General features: G+C 34.8%; 1 protein-coding gene across 1 annotated transcript; it reads right to left on the bottom strand.

The window, feature by feature from the left end:
• Positions 1–8,015: 8,015 nt before the first annotated feature.
• On the bottom strand, positions 8,016–13,096 carry LOC147566918 (serine--glyoxylate aminotransferase). The gene is made up of 6 exons (XM_086653495.1): positions 12,592–13,096; positions 11,252–11,469; positions 10,534–10,818; positions 9,618–9,984; positions 9,108–9,318; positions 8,016–8,317 (listed from the first exon to the last, which is right to left on the bottom strand). The coding sequence occupies exons 2-6, from the start codon at positions 11,454–11,456 to the stop codon at positions 8,180–8,182; spliced, it is 1,206 nt and encodes a 401-aa protein (XP_086509621.1). The 5' UTR covers positions 11,457–11,469; positions 12,592–13,096; the 3' UTR covers positions 8,016–8,179.
• Between the last annotated feature and the right edge of the window lie 5,187 nt (positions 13,097–18,283).

Genomic DNA, 18,283 nt, shown 5'->3' on the forward strand with positions numbered 1-18,283 from the left:
TGTTCTTTGGCTTTGGCACAAGCTCCCATGTGTTGTTCTTGCTTAGGGCTGCGATTTCTTCTTGCATTGCTGTCTCCCATTCTGGAATTCCTTGAGCTTCATTATAACATGAAGGTTCATCACCAATCATAGATCCTGCAAGAAAACACGATACAACAGTACAAGGGTTCATTTGGACCACATAATCTTTGAAATAATCAGGTTGTTTCTTCTCTCTTGTTGACCTTCTTATCATTGATTCACTAGGTTGATTATATTCTATATCATCTCTCCCCCTTCCACCGGTAGTGACCATATCGTCACTTAGAGTTGTTTGTGTTGCTGCTGAATTTTCTCCATCTACAATTGCAGCTTCATTTTCTTCATCTACCAAACTCGTAATAACATTTGGAATGGAGTAATAGATAGATATCTCATCAAATATCACATCTCGAGAAGTAATACAATTCTTAGTTTCGGGGTCCATACATTTCCAACCCTTTCTACAAGGGTCATAACCAACAAAAATACATTTTTTTGCTTTAGGGTCTAGTTTGGTTCTACTGCCTTTAGGTACATGTACGTAGCAAATTGAGCCAAATACTCGAAAATAACTCACATCTGGTCTTTTGTTAAGTAGAGTTTCAAAAGGAGACTTTTTAATACCTGGCCAAGGTGGCAATCGATTAATTACGTGGCAAGCACACTGCATTGCTGCTGCCCAAAGCTCTCTAGGAAGACATTTATCATGAAGCCATGATAGAGTCATTGTTGTGAGATGTGCAATCTTCCGTTCAGCCACCCCATTTTGTTGGGGAGTACTCGGGCATGTCATCTGACGACGAATACCATGTTGGCTGCAAAAGTTCATAAACTGTTCTGACATGTACTCTCCTCCATTATCAGTTCGCAAGCATTTTATCACTGACCCAAATTCCTTTTCAACCATTGTTTTAAACTCTACAAATTTAGAGAATGCTTCGCTTTTATTCTTCATGAAATATACCCAAGTATATCTTGAACAATCATCAATAATAATCATCAGATAATGAAAACCATTATAACTTGGAGTTCTTGTTGGACCCATCACATCTGAATGGACTAATTCAAATAAAGATGACGACTGATTTACTGAACTTTTAAAAGGGAGACGATGAGATTTACCGTATTGACAGCCTTGGCAAACAACATCTTCATTTAGTTTTTCCAAAACAGGAACACCATCAAGCAACTTCTTTGAAGAAATTTGCTGCAATAACTGATGTCCAATATGGCCTAATCTGGCGTGCCATGTTGATGCACGATCATTCCTACTCGTCTTTTCAACAAAAGACTCACTAGCCGTCATAACAAACAACGACTCTTTCTTTTTACCAGTGAAAATAACATCTGCTTTCAATGATTGTATATTATCAAGTATTTTCACATCAGATGGTCCAAAAAGAACATACCTTCCTGATTTGGTTATCTGAGACACAGACACAAGGTTTTTCTTTAATCCAGGTACATGGTAAACATCACTAAGAGCAAATCCGTCACCATTTTTAGTGCCATCTTTAACCTTCAACTGACCTTCATTCACCACAGGATGTACAGTGTTATCAGCTGTAACAATAGCTCTTTCTCCATCATGTTTACGAACAGCCGAAAGTAAGCATTCATTTCCAGTTGCATGATGTGAGCAACCAGAATCGATAATCCATTCCTTAGCATAGTCAATAGCAACATTTGCGTCATTTGGCAGCATAATCTCTTGTTTATCGTTAGTTTCAACAAGCGAAAAACACTTCTCCCACTTGGGATTTTCTTCAGCTTCATCATCATGAATGACATTTGCATTCTCACCTGTGAGATTTGTGCGACAATCCTGTTTAGTGTGTCCTCGTTTTCCACACCTAAGACACTCGATGCACTTTTCATACTTCGTATAGCAGTTCCGCTTGATGTGACCTAGCCTTCCACATCTATAGCATTTAACATGTCTCTTGTTTTCAGCCGAATCTGTATCTGCGTATGAATTTGAAGAATACCTTGACACTGGTTTGTCTTTGCTGAAGAGAACATCATCTGAACTAGTCTTGCTTGTCATTTGCTTTATCAATGCTTCTTGGTTGGAGAGTAAATTTTCTAAATCGATAATGGACGGTTGAACTGCCCACCCTTGAATGGAGGAGATAAAGGGCATAAACTCCTTTCGTAACCCACGAACAATATACCGCAACATCCGTGCATTGCTGATAGGCTCCTCTTCATCTAACTCTGAAATTTCAGAACATAAATTTTTTACTTTCAAAAAGTATTCAGATACAGACATACCTCCCTGTGTTAATAATGCGAGCTCGTTCTCAAGATATTGTAGCCTTGTGGTATTTTTCTGCGTAAATAGCCTTTCAAGAGTCTCCCACAATTGTTTTGGTGAGTCCATGTCACGAACATGATCAATAAACTCCTTACTGATTGATGTTCTTAAGGCAAATAAGGTTTTTCCACACTTAACCTTCCATTTTCTCCGCAATTCAGCATTTTCTGGAATGTCTTCAGGAATGTTCGAGTCAGTACCATTAACAAGATCCCATAGATCCTGTCCTTGGAGAAACGCTTCCATACATAAACGCCAGTACTTGTAGTTAGTACCTACAAGTTTCTCCACACATATTTGAGACATACTGCTCCCACCATTCATTTTTAACAAAGTTTCTTTCTGAACTTTTCTCAAACAGTTTCTATACAACCTCAACACTGACACTTTATTTTAGTTCTTTCTGAACTTCTCTCAACTGGTTTTTTCCCAACCTCAAACACCAACACTCTATTTCAACACCACCAATTTGGCTCTGATACCATAACAGAAATAATACTATGATTTGAATGATAAATTGTAAGTCACACAAATCAAATAAAGAACACTTTATTAATCAAGCAGCTGAAATCAGTGAGTACATTTTCAGTGTCTATTATGGATCGTATGATCTCTATTTATAATGCTCTAATGACAGCAACTTGGTTAGTAACAAACTCCTACAAATACTCTAACTAACCACTAACACACTACTGTTGTAACTACTAAGACTTATTCAACAAGGACTTATTCAAAACAGAGACTTATTCAAATAGAGCAGGGACAAATTTCTCCTATGACCCATAAAATCAAACACGTAAGATGCATTATTTTTCAACACAGTCCTATACACCTTACTTAAGAGAGAGAAAGGGAAAAAATCGATCAACATTTCAACACCCAAGTCCCAACCAAAAGAGTCAAGCTTTCATCAAACAACAGGTAAGAACCCTAAAGGAGAGCAATTTCATTCTTATATTTTCTTTCTTCTTACTTTGAAGGTTATTTTAATTTGATTAACATTGTGGATTTCACTTTTAATTACTTCATCTTTTTATTCATCAAGAGCTTGGTCTTTCCTGAGGTCATATTTTTTTTTGCTTCAAGTTATTGAACTTTCATAATAGCTTCAATCCATATATGATATGCTTCAATTTGATGGATATATGATGGTATCTAACCAGAGGGGCTAATTACCACCACAATGTCAAATCTTTCTCTAAAACAACCATCTCAAATCTCTCTCAATTACTAGAGAAATTTCCCTCCCTTAATTATGTTTCCTTTTAGTATGTGGAGTAAGATTTGCTAATTTTTGGACCAGTCAAAGATGGATGTTGTGTCCATGGTTGTTTTTAATCTAGTTACTTTAGTGAATGATTGCTTATAGTTGTTTCTGATTAAAAAAGTCCATTAGCTGCAATTAGGTAAGTATGTCATATTAATTCAACTATGGTTTCTACTTTTCAGGTACTTATGGCAGAAAGTACACAACAAGAACCATCAACAATAACTGAGTCACCAATTGTGAATCCAACTCCTGAAACACTCGTAGACTTAACGCAAAAATCACCTACCAACTCACCAAAGGTTTCACCCTCGAATACGAAGTTGAAGAGAAAGGTGACTTCTTCAGTTTGGAATGAGTTTGAGAAGGTCGTAGAGGATGGAAAAAGTTTGGCTATTTGTCACCATTGCAAGTCGAAACTTAAGGCAGAAAGTAAAAATGGAACGACACATTTACATACACATTTGAAAAGGTGTTCGAAAAGAAGAAATGTTGATATACGACAACAACTGTTATCTGTTTCGGAAGGTAGTGTTAGTAGTGATGGGAAGGTCAAATTCAGTAACTACACATTTGATCAGGAACTATCAAGAAAAGAACTAGCCAAGGCTATCATTTTGCATGAGTATCCCCTTAGCATAGTTGAGCATGTTGGGTTTAGACGAGTTTTAAATTCTCTTCAACCTCTCTTCAAAATAGTAAGTCGCAACACTATCAGAAGTGATATATTAAAGCTTCATGAAGTGGAAAAAACAAAATTATACCATTTGCTTGATCAACTTCAATGTCGAGTCGCTATTACAACAGATATGTGGACATCCAACCAAAAAAAAGGTTATATGGTTGTTACTGCTCACTTCATTGATGACACTTGGAAGCTACAAAATATGATTATCGGGTAAGCATAAATCAAAACATTTATTTACTTATTTATACGTCATATTTAATTTTATGATGTTTCTAATTAGTATCTTTTCAGATTTTTGTATGTACCTGCTCCTCATAACAAAGAAGTGCTTTGTGAGTTCCTTATGAATTGTTTGTTGGACTGGAATTTAGATAGAAAAATTTCTACAATTACATTGGACAATGCTTCAACTAATGATGCATTAATCGGTATTATGTTGGAAAAATTAGCTACAAGTGATTCGTTGCTTTTAGATGGAAAATTACTTCATATGCGTTGCGCGGCACATATACTGAATTTGATAGTTAAAGATGGACTAGATGTAATTGGTGGAGCAATTGCAAAAATTTGAGATAGTGTTGTATTTTGGACAGCCACTCAAAGTAGAGTGGAGAAATTTGAAGAAGCAGCTAGTCAGTTGAAAATCTCATGCACAAAAAAGTTGTCCCTTGATTGTAAAACTCGTTGGAATTCTACATATTTGATGCTCGAATCAGCGATTTATTATAAAGATGTGTTTCCACGTTTGAAGGTACGAGAAAAACTTTACTCATCTTTACCATCAGACGTTGATTGGAATTTAGCGAAAGATATTTGTGGTAGGTTAAAGTTATTCTATTCAATCACTGAGATATTCTCTGGGACTAGATTTCCTACTTCAAATTTTCTTTTTCCGAAAGTATGTGAAATAAAGTTAGCTTTACGTAGTTGGTGTTGTTCTGGAAATGAGGTGGTTCAAAAAATGGCAGAAAATATGATGGACAAGTTCAATAAGTATTGGAACGATTGTCATGTTGTTGCAGGATTAGCATTAATTCTCGATCCTCGCTATAAACTTAAATTTTTGGAACATGGATTTCGTAAGATATTTGGGTCAGAATATTTATCTCATTTAGAGTCGATGCGTAAAGCTTGTTATGATTTACTTTTTGAGTACCAAGTTAAGTTCAAATCAAATAATGAAGCTACTGAGGTTGGTGGTTTAAGCGAAACAACTACATGTGAAAAACAAAGTGCAGAATGGGATCTTTTTTCTGAATACGACATCCTCGTTAATGATCATTTGTCAAGAGGTGTAAATGTAAAATCGGAATTGGATCATTACTTGGAAGAAAATGTTATCCCTCGTAGCCCAGATTTTGATATTCTAAATTGGTGGAAGACAAACGGGAGTAAATATCCAACACTACAATTGATTGCTCGAGACATCCTCGCTATACCTATATCAACGGTTGCATCTGAATCGGCATTTAGTACAAGCGGTAGAGTAGTAAGTGCACACCGTAGTAAACTTAGTCCAAAAGTTTTGGAGGCATTAATGTGTACACGAGATTGGGAATGGAACACGATAGAAGGTAAAAGATTCTTACTACTATTTTTACCAAAATTCAAACTTACTAATGTTATTTTCTTTGTTCAATTTTATTTTTTTCATTTAATAACAAAATTGAATGGTTTGTGATTAATTTTCGGCAAGCAGGTTCTACTTCTACAATTTGTAGAGCAACAATATGTGATGAAGAATTAGATGAAAGGTAAGAGATGTCTAAAATTGATATTGTATTTGGTTTCATATATGATTTTCTTTACTAAACTCTAATACAAATGTTTTTTTCTATTGCAGTTAAGAAACTAATTTTCGTTCTTTGGTTGATGGATGAGCTATTCCAATATCGATAATCTTAGAATTTGTAGTTTTATATTTTGTATTATCTAATTAATTATTGTGCTTATGGTGGATGAATTCGAAACTATTATGAATTTTGTTAAGAAGGAAATATTACTTTTAATTGAATCTGTCTTTTTGAATAAAAAAACAATAAGTTTATGTGGGAATTCAACCCGACTGGCCCGACCCGCTTCATGTTAAACGGGGCGGGGTGGGGCGGTAATGGTAAGGCCACTTTTAATCGGGAAGGGTTTGGTATTTAAATACCCACCCCGATTAACAATTGGGATGGTAACGGTAAAACCCGTTTACTAACGGGACGGAATTGGGATGGGGGTGATCCGTTCCAAACCCGCCCCGTTGACACCCCTACGTACGATAAATCGAAACAGAAAAGAGGGTCATGAACGACTGATGCGTGACTATTTTGTGGAGAATCCACTTTATGATGCTGCTACATTCCGAAAGAGATATCGCATGCGTCGTGATTTATTTCTTCATATCCTCAATACGGTGGTTGCTCATAATCCTTATTTTGTACAAGGGCCAGACGCCTTAGGTAGAATGGGTTTATCGCCACATCAAAAGATAACTGCGGCTATGAGAATGCTTGCTTATGCGACACCAACAGATGCAATTGACGAATACCTTTGACTTGGAAAGACGACTACAATCGATTCACTACGAGAATTTGTATCAACGATTGTTAATGTGTTTGGCCCTCGTTACTTAAGGTCTCCTAATGAATCTGATATTTGTAGGCTTTTAGAACTTGGTGAAAAACAAGGATTTCCTGGAATGCTCGGGAGTATAGATTGTATGCATTGGGAGTAGAAAAATTGTCCGACCTCATGACACAGACAGTATATTGGCCATTGCCATAATCCAACAGTCATACTAGAAGCTGTTGCATCGTCGGATCTTTAGATTTGGCATGCATTTTTTGGGTTGCCTGGATCGTTGAATGACATCAATGTGTTGGAGCGTTCTCCGGTGTTCGATGCAATCGCCACAGGTAAGGCTCCAACTGTTAATTTTGAGATTAATGGTAATCATCATGATACGGGTTATTATCTCGCTGATGGGATATATCCACAATGGGGTTGTTTTGTTAAAAGCATACAAAATCCGTTAACTATGCAAGAACAATATTTTACAAGACGTCAAGAATCAGTAAGAAAAGATGTTGAACGAGCCTTTGGTGTATTGCAAGCTCGTTTTGCTATTATCCGAGAGCCGGCACGGCACGTCTTTGGGATGTAGAAACACTAGGTGATATCATGAAGACATGTATTATATTGCATAATATGATAATCGAAAATGAAGGACCTAATGCGACTCTTGATTTTGATGGAAGTATACCAGAAGATGTGATTGTTGGGGGAAATGAGGAAATGTTTAATCGTCTTGGCCGAGTTACAAACAAAGATTTTCATACACGATTAAGGGTCGATCTTGTACAACACTTGTGGAATACTAAAGATCGCAACGACTAATAGAACTATTATGTATTTTCGATTATGTATTTGTTTTTCAATCAATGAAGTGCTATTTAAACAAAATACATCTAAAAAATCACAACTTTTTTATTTTCTTAGTTTTTTAAAAGATTTAAAAAAAAAAACAAGTTAAATGGGGAGAGGGACCCACCCCATTTAACTGTTGGGAGTTCCCAAACTTGAATTGGGAGCCCCAGCCACCCCCACATTGGACTTGCCCTAATCTAGTTCGTATTTAAGGAGAGTTAAAATTGTCACGAGTTCTATCGCCCGAAAAGATGATATGTCTTGTGAGGCGAGTCTATTAAGATAAGAACTAAGAACAGAAAGGGATATAATCTCATGAATTCAAAATACACGTTAATACTGCATGAAGTAGTATAAGATTAGAACAAAGGAAGCCTCCGAGAGAGTGCAGATAGAGAGGATATTCTTTATACAAGTAGTCGAAAGCAAATAAAAGCGAAAGAAAGGCAGTGGTTAAAGAGATGGATAGTGTTTAAATCCTAGAAGGAATCAATGGAATGCTATTCTGCAAATAGGCACAGGCAGCTGCCACTCCACTTCCCAACTTCACCGGGTACCCCACGTCTTTGAGGATCATCTCCACTCCAGCTAAACAACCCATCAATTGGAGCTGCAAAAGTTGCATTTATAATAAGATTCCACCAACAAATCTAATTGATGTGGTTTTCTTCTTTTCTCGTTGTCTAAATCTAACTCGTCTAAATCTAACTCGTCTTGCCATATTTGTTGTTGTCATTGAACCAAATGATCATGCACATACTAATGTACTTATCTTTTACGGGAAAAGCGCTTTGTGTATAAAAGGTAAAATTCTGAACCCAAATAGCGAGTGACCTCGTAATATATAGTTACTCGCTACTCAAAAGATCTAAATTTACATATATATACTGCTAGCTTGTGCACAAATTCACAGCGTGTATAATACATTAATACTATACAATATGATGATATGGGAGTTCCTTATACAGCATGTTCAACTCATGAATTAGGTAGTCATTGTAAATACTCCCACATCTCGCTTGGGGGAGTGTTTGGAGCCCAGGCCATAATGGGAGCTCAAGCTTAGTAAGTTTGAGGCCTTTTGGGTGGCTCGTGGAGCTTCCACCAGGAAGAAACCCTTCGGGCTCGGCCTTGGTGTCTAAAGAGGGATGAAATCAATAACGGCTAGACTCGAGTCATTACAGTCATGAGTGATAAAAGCGTGCTTTTATATGTCTATTCGATATTTTTGACATTCTAGTATGATATTGATGACATTCAAAGTAACTTTTGGTATTATTATCGGGAAAGTGTTGGAAAAGTGAGAAAGACTGACTATTTATGTAATATTAGTCATATGGCATTAATCATATATTGATAATGGAGAGGGGAAAAAGAAGGAACAGGCGAACAGCACATACCTCATTCAAGTTGCCAAGATGGCCAATTCTAAAGACCTTCCCAGCAATTTTGTTTAAACCTAGACCCAAGCTTAGATTGTATCTTTTCCATGCCCTTCTAACAATTTCTGAACTGTCAATATAAGAAGGAACAACAACTGCAGTGACAGTGTCACTAAACCATTCCTCCTTTTGTGTACAATTTTTCAAACCCCATGCTTCAACAGCAAGCCTGCATATATCAAATTGTATGAATATTCTTCTTCTTTTCTTAAACCGGAAAAGTCAATTGAAATTAACCATCAAGAAATTGGGCAAGTTGAATATGTTTTAACGATGCTAATATTTAACCTAAAAACAATATGGTCTTACACGTACGGACCAAGTTTCAAAGATTTCTTGATGAACGAAACAGATAACAGATGAACTACCGAAAAACAAAATAGGCCGACGACAACTTATTGCAAAGATTTCCTAATGAAATAAATAGAAAAACTGAGAATAAAATTATAAGGAAAGAAGTTTGCTTACCGAGTTGCTGTGGCAAGACGGGTGTGCCTAGCAATGACATTATCAAGACCTTCCTCAAACAATAGATCAAGAGCAGCTCTCAGACCATACAATAGCTGAATTGAAGGGGTATATGGCCAATAAGTTCCTAATTTATAGAACTTCAAGTAGTCATTCCAGTCGAAGAACACTCTAACTGATTTTGCAGTCTTGGAGGCTTCTAGTGCTTTGGGGCTTGCACACACTATGCCCATTCCAGTAGGAAGAGAAAGAGCTTTCTGTGATCCGGTTAAAGCTACATCTATTCCCCATTCATCCATACGGAAGTCAAGGGCGCATATCGAGGACACTCCATCAACGAGAAATAATGCAGGATGCCTGTAGTGGTCTGTGGTCCGAAAAATTACATCATCAGAAGTTTTCAAACATGTGCAAATTTAAAACAACAGTTTTCCTAACACTCTGTTTACACCAACCTATCTTTTAATGTATTATGAGGTTTAGTAGCATTTGCATCTAGTAGGTAGTAATTTGAGAGCGGTTCAGGACAGGCCCAAGCGTTTGGGGTGCCCAAAATCCGAACTAAACTTAGGGTGCTTTTGAACATAGTAAAAATATTCGAAAACCCTACTAGTGTCACAAGGAGGATTTAAACTTGGGACCATTTATACGGGAACCTAACTCTTAACCACTAACTACAACTTGAGTATTATCCATGTTTCATTTAAAACATTAAAGATTTTGGGCTAGAGTGGTCTTGCAGACCCAAAAGTAACTGCTCTAGGCCTCGAGCCCTCGACTAACCCTGGATTTGAACAATATAATTTCCTAAATTGACAATTTCATTCTCCATTGCATCCATATATGTACTAAGGGTTCATAATTTGATAACCATCAGTAGAAACTAGACATTGATGGTTTTTCTTTTCGGGCTTACCAAGTAAATCCCTAACAGCAGCCAAGTTATTGGTAACTCCAGTTGCAGTTTCATTGTGAACAATGCAAACAGCTTTAATAGTATGAGCTGTGTCCTCTGCCAACTTGGACGCAAGAACTTCAAGATCAGCACCTCGGCCCCACTCACTTTCTACGACATCGACGTTGAATTTGAGGCGTTGCTGCTGATCAATCCATAACAGACTGAATTGTCCAATAAGGAAAGAAATAGTCCTATCACCAGGAGATAATGTGTTTGTAAGTGCACTTTCCCATGCCCCAGTACCTGCAACAAAAACCAAATTATTACAGAGGGACTCTCGCAACAGAAGTTTCTCCCTTCTCTATATATAATACACAATTATACATATAGCTATCTTTTGCATTCCACTTGTGTTTTCGGCATTTACCATTACCTTGAGCACGTATATAGCTAGTATTTAGCTTATACCTATCCCGCGGCCTAGTATCTCATTCAAGAAATTACATTATATGATTCTCTACCCCTCCCCTTCAAACCATTTTTCAGAAATACCTTATTAAGGCTGTCAATATTGTCGAAACATAAAGTATATCGTGAACCATTTCACGTTCAATCAACCATACCAGTATTAATTATCAAACCATGAATTGTGAGATTCAAATCATAGAAGATAAAGCTAATATATCCCTCATATGTTAAAAACCCATGATTGATATTCAAAACAGAAGACTTGTACCTGTAGTGGGGAACAAAAATGGGGTCCCAGAAGTAGTCTTGAAAATCTTTTTAACATCTTCAATGAGAGTTTTAGTCAAGGCTGGTATCGCAGGGGATCGATAATCTTCATTGTTTCTGTTCATTGCACGAAGGACTGGTTCTGGGATATTGACTGGTCCTGGAACAAACAACTGGTTCCTCCCTGGTGCATATGTGTAGTCCATTTTTACCTAAAACCTTCATAAATTCCATTAAAAAAGAAAGTTACTAATGGATTTCAGAGATTTGGATGTCTAAAAATCACAAATTTTGGATACCCACTGTGCAGAATTAGATAAAATTTTCAGTTTTCACATTTTTGGTCTTTTCTATTTTAAAAATGAATAGATCCATTATGAAATCCACAGAGAGATGAGAGACTGGTTTAAATTTGGGCTAATTCTTGTTTAGCCCCCAATATGTTACCAACTCAGCCCATTTGGCACCTAACAAGTAACACCCACCTCCTTTTAACAGAACTCAAGTATCAACTTAAATTTTGGATTCCAGTTTTACCCTTTATCTTTTTTTTTTTTCCCATTTACTCTCTCTTATAGTCTCTTTCTATCTCCTTTATTTCTTCTTTCTCATTCTAATCTCCATGGAGGACCTCTATGGAGGTCTTCAACAAAAACAAAGATGATCTGGTGAAGGGGATTCCTTTGACTAAGTTTTTTTGCGGCGTAACGAAAAAATATGTCCATTAGTACACCAGCAAAGCACCAATGTGCTCTAAGCGTACCTATAAAGCACACTAGTGTGAGTGCGCAATAGTGTCATTGCGTGCAAAGTGATGGATTATCATTACTTATTTATATAAACAAATACATATGTTTCTAAATTATGACACCCATATTCAAGTATGAAACTTCAATCATTAATATTTCCTTCAATTGGAATCAAAGTTTAGCAAATTATAACCCAAGAAGTCAAAACGTCCGTACAAAGTTGAGTGGATCCCACTAAAAACCATAAAAGATTTGCACAACTAATACCATATTTATGTCAAACTTGATAGATTGCAAAACCACCCATTTCTTCTACCCAACAACATATTTTAGATGTTAGCATTATTAATTGCTTCAAATAATAATAGAAAATTCGAAATCGCGAACAAAATTAGCCTATTAAGTTTAGGATGATCTTAAGGGACTAGCTTCTTAAATTTAAAAAATTTCAAAATGAAAAGAAACGAAATCATGCATCTACTGTCTGCCCAATATTGATAAACATTAGTTAACAAAATTGATTGAACTCCTAATTAGAATTGAGATTAGAAATACAGAGTTAGAAAGAAAGAAAAAAAGTTGTTATCTTTACCTCCCCTTGAGGCTTGGGTTTGCAGTAGGTTCTTGGAAGTTCTATGTGTATACGCCTTTTTTTTTTCTCTCTCTCTCTCTTTCTTTCTCCTCCAATTTTAATGGATAAAACTATAACATTAGAGGAGGAGGATAATCCAAAGATAATTAGACAGAAAAATATAGTATTTATATATAGGAGTTACTTAGGGAAGGAGATGATGAAGATGAGAAGGCCAATTGGTTGACGAATAGGACAGTAGAGGTGGGACCCCAGTGTGAGATTAGAATGAAGGGAGTAGGAATTCTGAGTCACACATTCATTTTAATAAAAATTGATATGAGTTGTATATTGAATTGAAAATAATAGTACTATATATTTGTTAGAGATGGATGAGGATGAGAAAATGAAGAGAGAAGAGAACTAGAGTGAGTGAGAGAGAGGATAAAGTGATAACGGACAACCACAACCTCAACAACTTTACCCTGACTCCAAGCCACACACGTTCTTGTTGACTCACTCAGTCACTCTCTCCCATTTCATTGGGGTGTTAATGGTTTGGGATTAGGCCGCGTCTCCAGTGCAACAGTCTAAAAACTTAAAAATTACTTAGGTGACGTTACCGGTAGTTTTCTTTTTAAAATAGAAAGTATATATATATGGACAATTGAAGTCCTCAAGAAGAATCTCAAATATTGATTTTCTTCTAAAAACATCTTAGAGTAAGTATTGTCGCATCATCTTAAGACATAAATTGAATTTTGCGTTGGAAAGAATTTTTCTTTTTACCTAAAAATCTTAAGTAGTTTTTAAAGTTTTTCAGATTAAGTCTTAACCTACTAATATTTATTTATATCATATAGTAGATTTAAGAAATTTTGTCTTCTGTGAAACAATTTACTTTAAGAGGCATGAAACAAATAATTTTGTTTCTTGATTGTGTTTTATTTTCCCAGGCTAAGAACATCTCCAATGCAAGATTCAATCTTAAAATCGTAAGTGTCACCTAGGACTTTAGAGTTCTTTATAGATAAAAACCTCTCCAATGCAAAACTCAATTGAGATTTTAAGATGATGTGGAAGCATTTAATTTTGAGATGTCTCAGTTACAAACTCTATTTCTGAGACCTCTTTTGAGAGTCTTAAGTGTCCTAGATATCAAATTTAATTTTCGGACCAATAGAAAACCTTTCTTTCTCAACAATTTTTTCCTATTAAATGTATGTGTGACATGTGTAACTAGTACAGTTTTTTAGAGTGTTGCATTAGAGAAGGACTTGAATTAGAGAAACTCAAATTAGACACATAGGAAAGATAATCTCAATTGAGACTTGACACATAAGTCAACTAGAGTTTTTTTTGAGTTTTGCGTTGGAGATGCTCTAACCACGGGGACAGTTGAGCCTCGAGAAGCACTGTTGAGAGGAAGGTCCTTGGCCCCTCTTCATTTTCTACAGGACCGCAGGGCAGAGATGGAAGAGATCGGACACAGGAATCAAAAGCAAGCTCCCATTCTTATTGAGAATTTTGATAGTGGGTGGAGAAAGTGGACAAAACATACTCACATTCCCCCACCCTCATGCATTTTAAGTCAGACTAGGTATGGCCCGTGCCTCCAGCACGACGAAATCCATTAAACATGTAATCCAGATGAATTTGCGTGACGGTAGAATATATTTTGATGGTCTATTTTCACAAATTTTAATTGGCAACTAAACTTTAATTAGCTTTGAACGTACTAAAACTTCTTGTTAGAAAGTAAAAGTATGGTCTTAACAAATTTTTCAATTTTGTCTGATTAAATTTGTCAAAATTGAAGAACTTAGGGAGCGATATGGTGAGAGGTAAATTAAAGTAAGAGATATTAAAATGATGATTAAGTTCAAAGATAACAGTCGGATCATTACAAATTAGATAGATATAGAAATGCATCTAGTTCGATTAAACAAAAGATAAAAGAAAATTTATCTGAAATACAAAAGTTTAAGGGAGAGAAAAGGCTATAAAATTATTCATGGAAATATAACATCACACAATAAACAAGCTTTAACTTCAAACATTATTTGTTTATGCACATGAACTAATTTTGTTTATGCACAAAGTGGAATTTTCCCACCTAGTAATATGCTTCAACCAAAACAATTCTTGTTACCACTTTATAACTTATTTGTTGTTGGAGGAGTAGAGGAGAGGTTAAAAACCATTAGAATTTTGTGAGAACACTTATGGGGGTTTATGGAGGAGAAGTTGTTGGTCGGAGTTCCATTATATTGAATAGGTTAAGGAATGCCATTAGTTGAGAGAGTTATGGAATGCCATTACATCTAAGCAATTATGGGGGGTTAAATACAAAGTATCATCTTCCAATCTAGTTGACAATTTTTCTTTTTGTTTTTGTCCTACTCAGCTTGTCCTAGTCACAACTAAGTTGTTTTGTAATATAGACTAGGTATAACCCGTGTCTCCGGCACGGTGTTTTTTCAAACACTTCACATGTTACACGTATGAACAAATATTTAGTGGAAAAAAAAAGTAACTAAACAAAAAATTATTTTGTACATGAACTATTTTTCCATAAAACGAAGATGATTTTTGTTATACTTTCCTTTTCGCTCATATTTACATTGTACAAATTAAAATTGTCAGTACCAAAATTAGATTGGATATAATCAAGAAATATTTTATAAGAAACTATTTAAACATTAAATAATAACATAGAAATCCAAATTCAAAATATAAAATCTAATGTAATCAAACTATAACATATCACCTTGCAACAAAAAATATTACTCCATAGCACATATTAATTGAACAAAAAGGAACTATTTATGCTTTTCTTATCAGCCATGGGGTGAAGCACCATCATCTAAATTTATGAAAACCTATAAACAATGTTAAAGGTTAATAGATTATTTTATTTTATTTGTTGAAATTGGTTATAAACGACTTGTTTGTACTTCAAATTTCTAGCATGTGCATTTCCATGCCAACGTCTATGAATTTAATTTATTTTGAATACTCTAGACAAATATTTTTCTCCTATTATAGCATTTTGTTCACATACCACCAATCTGAAAATAAGTCAATTCGATGAAACTAAATTTGGATGAGATGATTGAGTAAGATGAACTACATTTAAACTATATAAACGGAAATAGATAAGGTCTACTAAATTTGAACCATTTAAAACCATTAACCGGAAGAAATCAAGTGTCAAACATGTTGTATAAACTTCATAATAAAGTTGTCTCTTATTATTAGCCATTTCATGAAAAGAAACCTACAACCAAATGAACTACAAAATCATAAATTTGGGGAAAATGTCAAGAAAACCCCTACCAATTAGTTTCTCCCTAAAAACCTTGTAGCTTCAGCTTTCTTCTTCTCTGAAAATTACAATAAGAAAAAACATTGTACATATGTCATTTTTGTTGAACGTGAACATTGATAACATATGAAATTAAATTAACTCCATAGCAAGATCATGTTCTTACCTAAGTAACTTATCAAGATAAGATTTCGCCCATTGTTTAACACAATACCAATTAACGATGCACTTTATAACTAAACTAGGTGTCCACCGCGTCCTACGGACGCGGTAGATCCCTTTTAGCTAACGCTTTTGTTATTGTATCCGTATTGGTCGACCACGCCTCAGTAGTGTGTGTATCTCGAGGTTGTGCATATCCAAATGCGAAAATACGTCACGGATTCATTTCTACACCATCAAACATCATACAGGGATCTGTAATTCGCATATTCTATGCAAATCACAGATCTTTGTGTCATCCTCGATGTTGTAGAAATGAAATCTGTGACGTATTTTCGCATTTGGATATGCACAACCTCGAGATACACACACTACTGAGGCGTGGTCGACCAATACGGATACAATAACAAAAGCGTTAGCTAAAAGGGATCTACCGCGTCCTACGGACGCGGTGGACACCTAGTCCAACAAAAAAAAGATTCTTTCGTCACTCTATAGGACCAAGTATGCGATTTCCAAGCTATTGAAGTTTATTAAAAATAATATGTAATCAAAGAAGTGTCACAGGCTATTACTTAGAGACTCTAAAGTAACCTATGACTACTTATAACATACACTGCATACGAAATAAGGTTACTATATTCAAATTAACACGAAATAACAACAAATTGTAAAACCAAATTAGAGTAATGTTATTCCGATATAATCCATTGTAAAAATTTACACATTAAAAGTTTACATTATCTACAATTTTTTTAGATGAAGATTAATGAACACTAAAGATATGAAAATATTGTAAGTATCCTATATATGATTTTGAAATTAGGTTCTAGATTTGTTTATTTTTTTAATATGTAAAACATTTACCGGTTTGGTTAGAGAGAATTAAAGGGGGTAAAGAACAAAAAAATGAACTAATACAAAATAAAATAATAAAAGTTTTCGAATTTCAAATACATTAAAATTTTAACATATTCACGACATATTTCACAAAATAGCTAGAACTAAAAGAATTCTGAATCTTCAATTTGTAACTTCCTCCATACTTTACAAATAATGACTATTTGATGAAGTCTTGAAAATGTTCATAAAAAGAAATAATCCAACAAAAGATACATAAGAATAATTACCAAGGGCGAGAATTGTTTTCAACAACAAAAAGAGAGACAGAAAATAAATTATAAATACAATTACAATAAGAAATGAAGAGAGAGAGGGATAAGAAAATTGAACACAATTATAATGGATTTAAAATTCCACATGATCAAAAAATTACAATCAACCAAACTTCATGAATAACGACAAAGTGAAAAACACAAAATATTGAGGGCGAGATGATTATATATAACTCAAAAAAACCCAATTTTGGACAATACAATCGGAGTACATTCATTGTCATTCTCCTGCAAAAAAAGATAAATAATTAATCATTAGAAATTAAATTCTTCAAAATCTCTAAGTACAAAATTGAAAGAGTATTAAAGCTATTTTAAGAGTAAAATGATTAGGTCTCACTAAATCATTAACCCAAAAAAAATATGAGACAATTTATTTGAACCAAAGCAACAACCATACAAAGATCATTAACCAACAACTATTATGAACTTGGTTGTAACATTTGAGCTATATGAAGATTGTTGTAGTAAATCTTGAACTTCTATTAATAAGCATTTTTCATGGGTCTGCAAAGTCAAACACCTAAATCAATTGAAAAGTAAAAGGAGAAGAATGAGAATTTGGTGATGTCTCGTAACAACAACCCAAGGAAACAATTAAAAACCCAAGGAAACAATTAAAAAAATAACCAAAATACATATAAAAAAGAAGTACTATTAAAAACAACTTGACATTGAAGCACAAAGAGTCAAAGAGAAGAATCAAAAGATGTGGAAAATGATTGCCATAAACCATGAAAAAGAGAGAATACAGGGAAATAGAGAAAGAGGATATTACTCTTTTTTTATATCTTCTAGACCTCTACCAAGTTAATGTCTGAAAAAGGAAAAAAAAATACTAATAAGAATATAAGTAGATAAATTGAAGTCATGATCAAGTTTCAAATGAAAAGTTACCTCCTGTACATGAAGAAAAAATTAAAATGAAAAGTTAAAACTAATTAAGATTAGAAACACCATGATAGATTTCAATCTCACCGTGAAAGACCATTGTAAGATATAGTAAGTGGGTGATAAAGTGGTCGGTTATCTTTGAGAGATTTTAGGG

This window comes from Eschscholzia californica, unplaced genomic scaffold (assembly GCF_041429995.1).
Source record: "Eschscholzia californica isolate CP2 unplaced genomic scaffold, dmEscCali1.0.p SCAF_1, whole genome shotgun sequence".
Taxonomy (NCBI): Eukaryota; Viridiplantae; Streptophyta; class Magnoliopsida; order Ranunculales; family Papaveraceae; genus Eschscholzia; species Eschscholzia californica.